The sequence below is a fragment of the Lutzomyia longipalpis genome, chromosome 1 (assembly GCF_024334085.1).
Source record: "Lutzomyia longipalpis isolate SR_M1_2022 chromosome 1, ASM2433408v1".
NCBI lineage: Eukaryota > Metazoa > Arthropoda > Insecta > Diptera > Psychodidae > Lutzomyia > Lutzomyia longipalpis.
This window is the reverse complement of record NC_074707.1, coordinates 16738588-16753118: the sequence shown is the minus strand read 5'-3', so window position 1 is coordinate 16753118 and position 14531 is coordinate 16738588. Positions and strand designations below refer to the sequence as shown.

The 14531-nt window shown below is 33.8% G+C and overlaps 1 protein-coding gene across 13 annotated transcripts in view; it reads right to left on the bottom strand.

Annotated features, from left to right (window-relative positions):
• The window catches only part of LOC129793549 (GATA-binding factor C), a 63022-nt gene extending 48787 nt beyond the window's left edge, over window positions 1-14235 (bottom strand). For 6 of the 13 annotated variants that reach the window (XM_055833667.1, XM_055833700.1, XM_055833682.1 and 3 more), the window contains exons 1-2: window positions 14039-14235; window positions 10064-11222 (exon numbers count right to left, since the gene is read on the bottom strand). In XM_055833667.1, coding sequence (XP_055689642.1) covers window positions 10064-10265 — 202 coding nt within the window. In that variant the 5' untranslated portion in view covers window positions 10266-11222; window positions 14039-14235. Of the gene's footprint in view, window positions 1-10063; window positions 11223-11345; window positions 11387-14038 lie in introns of those variants that run through there. The other 7 variants (XM_055833744.1, XM_055833722.1, XM_055833661.1 and 4 more) reach the window with 7 other exon arrangements.
• Window positions 14236-14531: the final 296 nt, after the last annotated feature.

Genomic DNA, 14531 nt, shown 5'->3' with positions numbered 1-14531 from the left:
TTCTCGTAAATGACGAAATATTATAAAATTAGTTTCACTACATTATGAAGATATTATAGTAAGGTAATGTTAGCGCCTAAAATAAATTAATTTGGTACACAACAGGACGAATTAAAAATCAAAATTCATTTTCAGCACTTGGCCGACATTTTCTGATTTTAGAAACTAAGTTGATATGAGTTTTTTTCCCACTATTATGTCTCATATTATGCCGCGTTTCTGTAGCTTAGAGGGTCTAGTTTATTACTTGATTTACAATTTTTTGAAAGATTTTAGGTATTTTAAGTAATTAAGTGAAAATGTAATACATGCAGAATGGTCTAATTGCGACCCCCAAAATGTTTCAATTCGGACCGTCTATTTCCACCATTCACCACGGTAAAGCAGTCGCGCATGCGTGTAGTGGTGTGGAAGTGTCTCTCTCACACAGACCGCGCTGTGTTTTGATTTCGGGAAAATCAATATTTTTTCACGTTTATTGAAAGTTTTTTCGCAGTGAAAATGTTCCTAAAGCCAAAGGGGAATGCAGTTAGTGTAATTTACGCATTCCTCAGAAGAATTTTCGTGGATTTTCTGCGAATTACGTCAGTGAGTGCGCAATTGTCGGTGTGTGTGAAAGTGTGTGTAGTCACCTCGAGGGCGAAATGTCAAAACAAATGTGGGGAAAATTGAAAATAAATTCTTGATTTTCCAGCTTTTCCGGGTAATTCATGGTGTTTTTCCTATTTATAGTAGTGATAAAAGTGATCTACTAGTGAAAAACCCACAAATTACGGCAAAAACAGGGGGTCGCAATTGGAACACTCGGGGGGTCGCAATTAGAACACCGTGGTGAAAAAGTGCAATTTTAGCAACTTTTTTTAATTACATTATTTCTCAGAACAGGTAAGAGTTAGAATGTTTGCATCTATGGAACAAAGTTAGCCTATTAAATGACCTTTCCAATGGTACCAAACTTGGGAAGATTTAATTCATTTTAATATGACTTTTTTCAATCCTTCTGAAACAGAATTTAGGGGGTCCGAATTGGGCCACGTTCCCCTACATAAAATTTCCTGTTATACAAAAAATTCTCAATTGGTCATGAAAGGGTTAACCCTCCATCGTCCAAATTCAAACACAAAATCATTTTGAATTTTAAAAGTTATTAATGCTCTTGTAAAATGAATTATTTCTCAAAAATTTTACAAAAGAAATAATAAAAATGCGATTTTTAATACAACATTGAATTCTATTTGTTTTCATTATTTTCTGTATTGTCTTTAATTAATCCCAAAAACAAAACCCGTTCACATAGCCGAAAACATTGTTTTTTTTTCTGTCGTTTCACTCATCGGATTATGAGTCAATGAATTTCTTATCTGTGGCATAGTAAATAAATTCATCTCGTTGATTTTCATGGGTTATTTCGGGTGGTTTCAGTTGTAATTCTAAATATTATTTATGTACATGCTCTTTAAGCACTATTGATATGTATCAATAAAATGTTCTAATAGCAATTTGTAATATAAACGACAATTTGATGCTAATTTGGGTGTTGATTAAATCTCTCACCCAGCAAGTGGCAAGAATCATAATGTTTGCTTCCGCTCAAATACACATGCTCTCTTTTTTTCCCTACATACATATGTTGTACATATATGTAGGTATATATACAAAATTATATTTGTTAAAACGCACAACTCTCAGATTCCATCATCCAGCAGCAAAAAGCAAAATTGTTTTAGAGCCCCAACTGACATAACAATAGTTGTTATAGGAGCTATAGTGAAAAGTTTATGTGTCATGCACGCGGGTATCTTAATATATAAAGCTGAAAATGTTTGTTTGTCTGTCTGTGGCACATGAACTCCTCCGAAACGGCTGGGCCGATCTTGATGAAATTTGGTAGGGGGGTAGAGGGGGTCAATACGAGTTGCAAGCGCTATATGGGATTCCGCCCCAACCCCCCTTTATAGCGCCCCCACAGAAAAATTGATTTTTTCCCATTTTCTACCTGTTAAAGAGTCAGATAACGGGATTTTTACGCCCTATATTTATAGCTTAAAATAGTGTTTGCTCACACGTGATTGGGGGCTCGGGTTGACTAGTTAAAGTATAAAGTGTGGTATATATCGTCGTGGAAATTGTCTCATCAAAACCTTTTTCGGGCATTTCACTTGACAAAATCTTATTCTGTGCGAAAAGTCTATTTCTCTCTGCGGTAAATTAATGTCAAATTAGTGTTTTCACACTTGGAATTTTTACGGTGGTGCCTTTTACAATGTCACACAAGAGAGGAAGGCAACAATAATGGGGAAGAGAGACTGTGAGGCATCACCTCGATCAAGAGTTACTTTGTAAGTCAATCGGGTACATTAGTGATTCACTAAATTCAGTTTATGTGAATTAAAATTGAATACGGGAGCTTTTTCTTTTTTCTTGCCGACAGGTATATAATTTGCCGAATGCGTGGGGGTCACACTTTATACATAGGAGGTGGAAGCTTGAAAGTGAAATTTATTGTTTACCAAAAAAACCACTCAGAAGTCTAAATTCAGACTAGTCGACTTTATGGAAATCATCGTATTTGCTTATTCAGCTATCAAACACGACAACACTATGACAATTTTATTAAATTGGATTTTAATAGAAATGTCGCGAAGCTTGCGTTTTGATGATTTGCTTAATTTTTCTTTGATTTGTTTTCCTTTATACGTTTTTATAATTTTAATTGTAATTCATTAGAGAATAGTAGTGGATAGATTCTGGTATGAAACACTAACCATTCTATAGAATCTTTCTCCAAGATTTTTCTACATTTTTCTGAATATGCGTGTGGAAAAGTTTTGTTAGAGTTTTATCGGAGCTTTTCTTTTCGGGAGGTTTTAACGTACATACATTTACAAAATATATGCGGAAAACTTGTAGGAAAATCGTATAGAACAGCCGTGATTCACATCAGAATTTATCCACTTGGTGATATTTTTCTAAAGAAATTAACGAAAAAATTAAATAAAAGGATATTGTGCTCAATTTCAGGAGTTATGAGGTTTAAGAAAAGCTTGAACCTTTTCTGAAAAAGTTTTGAAAAAAATATACAACTTTTCAGTTAGATCACAACGAAGGTATTACTGAATTTTCAAAAATAAATTCAGAATATTTTTTTTTAAATCTCCTTCAAAACTGACCTTGGTAAAAGATTTTGGTTTCATCCGGAATTATACCAAAGAGAGAAAATACTGATTTGTAACTTCCAATTTTCTTTGAAAAAAAAATACGAAAAATACTCACTCATGGCTATAATCCGATGAAGTTGCGTATCATTGCTTTTCAATTACGGTGAGCTATGACGGTTGAGGGATAAAATGGGCAATAATTTGACCAAAATGGTAGGTGCAAATTGAGGTGTATGTGTTTGGATGTTGGATTGTAAAGGGAATATAGCATAACAAGACTTCCTCTGCCTGGTGTACCTCAAGCTTTATAATGTTCTCAGAATTATCCCTATAATACATCAACATCGGATCAATGAATTGTAATTTGTATCTGAGAGTCCGATGGTCATGAAAACAGAGAAAGACCCAGAGAGTAATTCAATGCATGTTCTTGATAGCACTTATTGTCCATTTTTTGGTTCAGTGTTTTGTTGTAACTTGCATAAGACACTCTAATTAGTACAATTATGTCATTATACGGCAGTGCTGCACCAAGTCAGTGAAATAATACGCAAGAAATATCAAATTCCACAGGCACACTGGGCCATCATCGTACAAGACAACTTTTGTACATACATAGCATATCCATCCACATATGTATGGTACCACTAAGTAAAGCAAAGAGAGAGAGAGACTTTTTGTATAATCATCCCATTTGAGAGATTGGTGAAGCAAAACAGAGTTGAGATTATGGAGTGGATGAATTCTGAGGAATGAAGTGTTTGTCTGTGTGTAGTAATTATTGCAACTCCCCCTCAAGTACACCGAGAAATAAAAATTGTATTCGTACGGCGAGTTTGTTATACTCCTAAGCACACAAAGCGATATATAATGTATGTATGTACGGAGAGAAAATTTTGTGGAAAAAGTGGAACATTGTACGGACGGGCGGAAAGTAAATTGACCGCCAGACAGTTGAAAATTCAAAGTAATTAATAAAGGGAGACCGCCTCACGGAGTATTTCTGCATTTTGTCCTCAAATTCATAATAAAAGCAGTTCTTTGTCTTATTAAAGCACGAGCTGTTGCAATAAAAACTGCACTTCTTGCAAACTACATATATTTATGTATGTATGCTGTATGCATGAGACGATGCCAATGCTGAGGGTTGAGAGTCGCCACATTTGATACATAGCACATATGCGAAAGCTATATGCGAAAATAAGTGGACACAGATTCTTGGAAAAATGAGTTGACAACCGTGTAAGCAGATAAATTTTTCTGTAGTATATGCCTGGAGCTCCACTGCCTGTGTGTGAATTAAATCACGGACAAGTCAGGAGGGAATCAAATGTATAATATGAAAAACCCACCAGAAATCGCGCATAAATTCAACGAGATAGCAATATTTAGTGAAGATTTTCCACATTTTGTTACAATTCCGCAGAATTGCAAAGGCACAACGTGAGGACAGGATCGATGATAAAGGTGAAGAAAGTTTATATGAAATTCAATCGAAGCACAGTATGTGGCCGATTTTATTGGGCATAGTGTGGGATCGCAGCCAAATCGCGCGCGGATGGAACGCGCGACATGCGGATCTCCTGAACTGCGGAGGGTAACACCTGGTCCCCCAGCGCGACAGACACAGTGACTGGACAAAATATTTCTGGAATGTATACAACATCCAATAGTGCGCTCTTCCCTTCTTGCAATCTTCCTTTCCTGCCCTTGACAGAGGCAGTAAGTGTAATGTGATCTTACACAAGTAATATATCACTTTTCAATGCAAACTTTTTACTCAATTTTCGTACATCGCATACTGCTGAAGAAATCGCCAAAAAGTTCACACTTCCAAATGTTGAATAAATCAGTAGCATGTTCACCTACATGTTGGAAATAATATGTACATTTTCGCTGCATTTTTTTTTACTTTTAAGAAACTGAAGTTTAATGAGAAGATAACTTGTAACACGTTAAGAAGAATGCTGACGTGGAAAAATTTTTTTCTTTTAATATTTCTGCTAAGTTTTTATTTATCTTAATTTATCTTATTATAAGAAAACTTTAAATTAAAGCGTTTTTTCTCATCAATTAATAAAAAAAATCACAATTAAGTCCAGCTTAAGTTTTCTTAAACCAGGCCCAAGGTTTTACAAGCTAGGCCTAATGTTTTTAGGCTCAGCCTAACGATTTTAAGTTATGTACCTTGTTCTAAATCCGTTTAAGCTAAGCAGAAGTTTTTCAGATAAGCTCTAGGTTTTTTTTTAAGCTAGGCTTAAAATTCTGAAATCAAACTAGTTTCATAGGTCCGGGTTAAGTTTTTCAGGACTACGCTAGGTTGGAGGAATTCAGTCGCAATTTAGTCAATTCTAATTCTAATTTTGAGATCTTTAAAAGCTGACCCTAAAAAACTTTTTGCTTGCCTAAAAAAACTGAAGTCTGGCTCTAAAAATTTCAATCTAACTTACGAACTAAGTCGAACTAAGCCGGACTTAGTAGTCAATTTTACCCAAATGTGTCATAAAATACCGGATATTATTTAAAAAAAAATTAAAAATTCTGTTTATTCAGAACTTATAAAAATGATAAAATTCTCCCAAACAATGCACAAATATAATGTATAGAAATATCAAAATTATGGTCAAAATGGAATTTTTTGAATTTTTTCAAGATGATTCTCATAATAAAAATTTATATTTATTTTCCCTTACAATTTTATTGAAATATATGTACATCAAATAAAAGTTTCTAGTTGGAACTAACAAAATCAAACGATATTAAAATCTCATTAGGTATTCTTTATACCTACTACAGCAGATTTTTACATTCTTACCGGCTATTATGAAAATTATAGCGCAGTATTAGTTATACATACACACTTTATCACATTTTAGAGAAGCAAAATACAGAGAACAGCATCAATATAATCAATTTGAGCTTATTTGAATCATTTTCTTTCCATTGATCAGCGTGACGACAAAAAAAATATGGAGATAAGTGATTTTGATTGATCGATTTAGCAACCGATCGATAATCGAAGTGCGATTAAGTCATTTAATTTCACGATTGGTTGCCACTCTGTTATTAAATGAACCACCTCGATAATACCGCGAATTAGTTTGATTATTTAATTAGTTTATTGTGTTTCCATCACATACGGACATGCCATATATACACATATTGGGTGTATTGTACACATTTTAGTGTATGAATTGTGTGTGGTTTAGTGAAATGCGTATGATTAGATAAGAATGGAAATAAATAAGTAAATTCAATTCAATCAAAGAGAAATGCTGTAACTCTTGTGGGCGGGAGGGACGAGAATAACCTCAATATAGCATTAGATTACAGGAGCAATAAAAGTATCATTATAATTATATTTTTTTCACAAATATTGATCATGTTAATGTTGTATACGCTATTCACGTTAACTTTTTTATACGGTGTGGTTATTATGTTGTGTTCCGCGAGCAATTGAAAGTTTCTGAAGCCGACGGCACACTTGCTGGTGCATGCAGATACCAAAAGGTGTGCAGAATTTATTATTAACCAAAAAAAATGTATAATTCTTTCGAAGGGAGAACAAGGTATTCAATAATTTCTTGAGTTTTTTTTGTTTTACTTAAAAATATTTACATTCGATCTACCTAGACTTCAGGCAAAACATATAACGTATACATGACGTCTAGTCCTTATGGTGAGCTACATATAAAAATTTATATAATTTATTGAAACCCTTTTTTGAAGAAGAAATCTCACTCCTTTTGTAAAGAATTTACTCTTTGTCTGTTTAACAGACTCGAACTCCATTGACGAAGTGCACAGCAATAATGACAAGAAAATCTATTTTAAGGTGACAAAAGCGAATATAAATTCTGTTCTTTTTTTCTTCTTCCCTTTTATCTCCTTATTGTTCATCTTCTTTTTCTTGTGCATTCTTATACTACATTGATGTTTTTATTGTTGTGTGGCGCGATGATTACTGAGAAGAAAAAAAACTTAATATTTATTTATAAGGACTCCTGAAATAGGTTTGTCACAATGAGTGTCCCATCGAGGTGCCATACATACATAATACACACAATATTTCGAATAAATAATATGCTTGAAAGGGCGCACATATATAGAAAAATTATAATAATAATAACAATAATATGGGAAATACGATGAATGTGAATGATAAAATATATATGGACTTTTCTAAAGATCCCGGTGTGTGGTTGAGAAGAAAAAAAAAACATTTCTTGAAAAATTCACTGGAACCTATTTTATGAATTTGAGAGGAAATAATTCTGGGTGATGGAGCACTCAAATGAAGATCATCTCATTACATTGAGATACAAGATATTTCTTCCTATGGTTTAGTGAGATACAAAAAATAAATTCAATGAGATTGGTCGCTGCTACGGGGGTATCCAGTAGAAAGATGGTGAAATGATTTGAAAAATTTGATGCTCATTCCAGTAAGTTGTCGTCTCGAGTCAAAATAACCCAGCCTACACTCATTTGAATTCAATCTTTTCTTCGTTTTTTTTTTACATACAACATAAACTTGTTACATTTGATAATTCAATTTAAGCATCACGCTGGACGATTTAAAATTAATGTGCCCCATTAGTGGTTGTCGGAGTAACTACTGTTCACTGTTTATCTCAAATGGAGCCCAGCAAGACATTTACGAGCTACAAATAATATAAATGAGTCCTTGTGAATATGTATCTTTATAAATTAACGCATCTCTTAGTGGGGTTCCAATTCTCGAAAAAGGAATTTACTTTTCATGTACATACCGAGACTTCTGTGCAACATACTCTCATAGCTCCCAATGGGTTTGAAAGAAAAGACATAGGAGAAAAAAATGTCTCTCTGAGCTATTGCCCCATTCACATTATTTTTCATACAATTTTACAACAAGTGCAACATGCAAAATTCAAGTTCAATAGTAATCAAGGAAAATAGTTACCTAGACTTGGTAACGAGTTCGTAATGACTGGTCATCAAGTTTTGAGTCACAACATGAGCCTAAGCGAAGGAAGTCTCTTCATATATGTATGTACATTTTTTTTCACTTGCTTCTTGCACGCAAGAGGCTTGTGAAGAGGAGGAAAAAAATTCAAAACAGCCCAAATAAAGTGATATTGCATTATGAGGAGCTTTTGCAAGTCTTCACCATTTTCAGCCAATATAAATTTTCTGCAATGAATTTCCAACTTAAATTGTCTTTCACGAAATATATATTGCTATATTCTCTATTAGGTATATGATAGTTCCTCGCACGGTGTCCTCCTAAAATACCAAACAGCAGTCAATCGCAATCAGTTCATTTCATCAAAGTTTCACCATAAAAATTTGACTATTTGTGAAGCCTCTTGGAAATTTAATCGTTAAACTCAAAAAGAAAAAAAAACGAAGAAATACCTTTTACCCTACTCCTATTCACAATCTCTATAATTGGGTATTAAAAATTTTGATGCCATTTAATGTCCTACAAATAGAAAATTGACACTCTGGATTAGCTACTTTTTGTATAACAAACAATTTTGGCAAGACCCCCAATAAATTGGATTTTAATTAGAGAAAATGATATCAATCAATATACCCCAGGAGAAGAAGTTCTAAATAAGTTTAAGATGGTCTTTTTTCCTCCAGTCGAAAGAGAGAAAAAAACCTAAACGAAATTGCTGCAGACACAACACGCAAAAGTCAATAAATTTCTAATATAAAATTTTGATGGCAAACTTTGATGATTATTGGCGTGCCTTTGGATACCATTAATGCGCGGGGATTGTACATTTAAAAAGCTATTGCTGAATTTTTGGCATTTTAAGTGGTAAGAAAAAAAAAAATATTGAGACATCATTTAGTGACATAGTTTACCATCAGGGAACCCATTTGACCAAGTTCTTCTTCACTGCAATCTTTCTCTCTAACTTTCGCGCGAGTTTTCATACGTTGTCACACTTTTGTGTGCACTGTGCATAAATTAATGCAATTAAAAGAGTTTTTATTGAAATTAATAATAATTTTTTTAAATACTTTCATTTAAAATTTTCTTTTATCAATCAAAGTTCTATAATCTTCTAAATATATGTTTGAGAGGTTTAAGGATTAATTTATACAAAAGAAAAAAAAACCTTGTGCAATGATAAGAATTTTCTGTTTGTTTCTTTATACTAGAAATTTTGATAAAGAAGACGGCAGTAAATGCAAAAAGAATTTTATAAAATAAATTTGATCATAAAAATTTGGGGATTTAAATTTAAATCACTAACAGACTAGAGGTTTAAGTCTCAGATTTAGATATAACCAATCAAGTTTAATAAGTTCTTAAAACTTTTTTAAATGTTGAAAATTCTACAAAATAAGTAGTAATTAAAACTCTAAAAAAAATACGGAAAATAACTCATAAAAATAATTTTAAAAAAAGCTTCCAAAAGTTTATTTTGTCTCGTCGAAACTTAAGTGTTAGCTTTGTGATGGGTATACTGCTTCATGAACTTCAATGACTTCAAGGGTGGAAACATTTCGAAGAAGCCAAAAACTTCAACATATAAATTTTATGGTCCTTGTATTGTTACACCGAATAGTTTACCGTCGGCTGGTTTAAATTAGCAGTAGAGGTACCATTGGCGGCCATATTTAAATTCCCAGAAAATCGTTAAAAGTTTTTCATTTCCGATTTTCTATGCAAGAAATCGTTGGAATGTGTATTGTATCAAATCATCAACATCTTAAGCCTTGAATTGGATATCTTTAGCTTAATCAATCTCTGATGCGCTTATAAATTGGTTAAAAATTAATTTTAAAATATTTTTGGGTAAAAATAAAAAAAAAATAATAGAAAGGATGATTATCAGAAAAAAGTATGATTGAGGAAAATTCGTTAAGATTATTATATGAGTATAGAAGAGAGATAAACTCACCGTGAGGTGTATATCCGGTTGAATAGTACCTCCGATGCCCCCCATTTTCTAATGCATAGAAGGCGCCCATGTCGGACGTATCGACGCCACCAGTCGCAGCCTGATGAGCCCCACTTGCAGTTGCAGCTCCCGCATTTGGCGAGCCGCCCAGGCGTGGGTTGTCATACCACCGGGCGGCTTCCGCCGTTGATGTCATATCCATGGTGTACAGCTCCGATGGGAGGATGCCTTCCAGTTGCCACAATCCCGAAAACACAGTTGCACACGGAAAACTCGCGGAAAATTAACACAAACGGATTATATTTTGTGGGCAAATTCAGGGCAAACTCTGCCAGTTCAGGAGTTACTTTTGATATCTAAATATTTCTGCAATCTGTCTCTCACACTTTTTAGCGTTTATATGTTCCTCCTAGCTACTCGCCCGTTAAATTCTTTTTAATGTTGCAGTTAAATTTATAATGCTATATCATTAAATACTCTTCGATCTTCACTGAATTTGTCGGTTGAATCCCATGCGGTGAAAACTTTCGAAAAATAGAACTGTCATAATTAGTGGAGATCTCTACCTCAATCGGACACTCCACGTCTCTTTTATGATGCACGTTTTAAATCAAATTCGTGTTGTGCATAAAATGAGTGAAATAAATTGTAAGCAAGAAAAAAATCCCGAGTCGTTTTATTCATATGAGAGGCAATAAACGCAATTTTTTCACATGTCGCATAATAGCCACTCTATACATTTTTGCTATTTATATACCTCCGAAACGACGGTTTTAAATTTCAAAATTTTAGCTCTTAATGGATGAAAAACTCGCAGTTTCTCAATTTTTATCATATCACATAAAAAAAAAAGATTTTTTCTCCCGTCTTAATAGCCTAAACTAGGTTTTGCCCTACATTGATCCGATATCCACTGTGAGTCACTCATCGAAATTGCTCTTTCGACGTTTTTTTTTATTTATTTATTCTTTTTTTTTGCACTGAACTAAAGAGAAATAAGGGATGCACTGTTAGTATGAGTAGCACATAGTTGGGAATTTTAACTTTGGACACATTCTATTGTTATGACGATGTCTGACACCCAGGTCATTGGTGATGGAAAGATTTTAGGCGCCAGAGTCTTGCAGTCGTCGCAGACCATTCAAGCAATATTCCTAACCTGCAATAAAAACAAATAGAGATTACCTGGATTTTTGTGTTCCTTAAGATGTGCAAAAACTCATTTCTACGTCTAGTTCACATGACATTTTGATGTATTTTTGAACACAATGATGGTACCTACACTTCTATCGCGTCATACTATATATATATAGCAGGTATATGTACATACAATATAATATAGCATGCGAGTGCAAGAGTTTAGAGATTGAATAATTTGTTAAACTATGTTTCAAATAATCAACACCTCAAATCACACGTTTTAAACCATTCAATAGCTTTGGCTCTCTCAGTGTATGATTTATTGCCTTCGCACAAGTTGATTGCTATATTCGATCGGCGCACCACCGAACTGATCATCTCCGATCGATCTACGGGGCTAATATATGAATTTGGATACTTTTTGGGTTCCTTGTATCTCTCACATATGTATTTGATGAGTCCACTTTGAGTATTTACGATAGTATTGTACATAGGTGAAAATAAATTTGGAGACAAAAACGACATTATATATACTTTGGCCCAATATTGCACCACTCAGTGGTAACGTTTGTCTTATCTTGATGGAAATATCTTGTAAAATATATAACTATTGTCGCGCGATGTGATATGTGCGTGAGGTTGTGCATACAAACTGATAAAAGAAAATTTTCGGGTGTTCTTATCTTTATATAAAAAAAAAACTTTTATCGATCACTTTAAATCATCTTTAATAAATATTAGATTTTTTTTCAAACAGCTCAACTAGACGTGGCGTGTGACATTCAACGTCGATCTATATAGTGAATTTGATGTCGGTGAAAAAGAAAGAAGCCTCTTTGCAATTTTCGTGAGCTTGTTACATTGTTGAAAAAGTCAATTTGACAAACAAGGTATATTTTGGAAAATTGATTAGAAAAGGGGACGTATTACACGTTTTAATTAAAACTCCGATAAGATTCTACAAGTTTTATTTATGACGATGTACACTTCCTTCTCTTTTTCTTCAAAAAAACATTTTTTTTCTTTCATCAGTGTGGTGGCCTTTCGAAAATTTCCTTCGGCACCGCGAAAGGTCTACTCATGGCAAATACAACGTACATTGTAGGTAGAGGCATTACTTTTGCGCAATATTATCACTTGTATTTATTCAGAAAGTTTTTAATTTTGGACCAAACAATAAATCACAAATACAATAACTCCGTAGGAATCATCTCATCTCACGTTGGGTCTATGCTTAGGGTACACTTTGGGTGTGTAGCCCGTTACTACACAAAAAAAAAACTAAGAGAGAACTTTCAATTTACACTCCAAACGCCACCAAACACATTAAAATATTATAGGATACATAATGCCTCTAGGAGAGAACTGAAATACAGTCACGCTGTGATTTCAATTTTTCAAATTCGAATAATCGATTGATGATGATCGTTTTGAAACAAGCGGGACCGATCGTTTTTTAAGGCGTCCATCTCCTGCTCCGGGAGGTGTTGGCTCTTCCATCAAATGTGTCGTTAATTATACCTCATAACAGGTAAATAATGAATTTATAATAAATATAGATTATTTGTTGGATGGAAGGTTAAGTGAAGAAATTGTATTTATATTTTTTTTCTATTCTCATTGAAAATTATTCGCTTCGCCGCTCCTCGACTTCTTGAAAGTCAAAGTCCCCGTCGCTTGTTAAGTTCTTATGCACAGACCAAGTTATTCAAGGTGAAAAATTTGACTCTATACTTCCACGATAGTTTATTACATTAAAACAATATAATTGGTCAATGGAATATTATTAATAAATATTGTGAAATTAAGAATTTTTTTCTTTTCCTTCCTTTGGAATTCAACTAATAGGTACCTACTACTATATACCTATTAAACCCAAAGGCACAATTTGTATTTTTAGAACAAATAAAGAAAACGCAAACAAGTTAATTTAGAAACTACAAACTAATCTCCTTTTATTTATTGTTGCGAAAAATCAACGGAATTGAGCTACATTTTTTAATGATATGCAATTTTGTTGAATTAAAAATATACATATACTAGTAAACCCTAGCCCCCAATCACGTGTGAGCAAACTCCATTTTAAGCTATAAAAGGGGGCGTATATTAGTAAGGGGGATGAATTGAATAATACGGTACCCCGAAAAATTTTTAAAATAAAAAAATCCCGTTATCTGACCCTTCAGCAGGTAGAAAATGGGAAAAATCAATTTTTCTGTGGGGGCGCTATAAAGGGGGGTTGGGGCGGAATCCCATATAGCGCTTGCAACTCGTATTGACCCCCTCTACTCCCCTACCAAATTTCATCAAGATCGGCCCAGCCGTTTCGGAGGAGTTCATGTGCCACAGACAAACAAACATTTCAGCTTTATATATTAGTAAAAGATAAATATTCAACTCATTGCCCTATATCTTGATCATAGAACTTTTTTTTAGCTTCTTCTAGAAGTAGGTACTTGTGGTGAAATATTTGCACGACAATATATTGTAATCTAATCATTTTTTTTTTGGCAAGATAATTCACATCAATGGGTTATTGATGGAGATCGCGCGGGTATGGAAACGCGTGAACTTGATAGCATCCAACCGATGATGGCAAATAAATCACATTATATTGTCAATAAAATGTTTGGATGATAGATGAAGAACAAATTGAAGATAAGTTGTTTATGAGAGTCGTTTGCACAGTTAATCCCAATAATTGAAGCACTTGTAATATGTATAATACATAATTTTCTTTTATATGCACAAACACCTTTTTTTATATTTATATAAAAAATATATATTTTATTACTATTTTATTTATATGTAGGTATGTAGTAATGTGATATATACCTCATTATTTACACAAATTAACACATAAATAAACATACGAGTAATTCAATGTCAAAAATATGCAATCCCATTTGTAAAAAAAAAATGTTTTAAATGTTAAAGAGAATTTTGTTCTGTTACAGTGTTGTTTGGGACTAAACGCGAGCGCGACGCGAGCTATAAAAACACGCAAACACGACAACGGTCTTGGACCGACTAAAGCCATATTCGTTGCAGTTTACCCATTTCGGGGTACCTCGTTGGTGTTCGGTTTGTCAAAAAATCGGTGTTCGCAGTTGGGAATTGATTACACATTCGAGGCGGAGTTACAATCGATTTCAAGCCGGCTAGGCGTGATTACGAACGATACCACAGTGGTGTTCCCCTCTCCCATGTACTTTTTATCATTTGTCTCTTTTGTATTGCAAAGAGTACGATCCCCGTGAATATGTTTGGGAAGATGACAAGGAGGCACTCACGGAGCGCCCCCTCTACCATTGTATACATGTTTTTG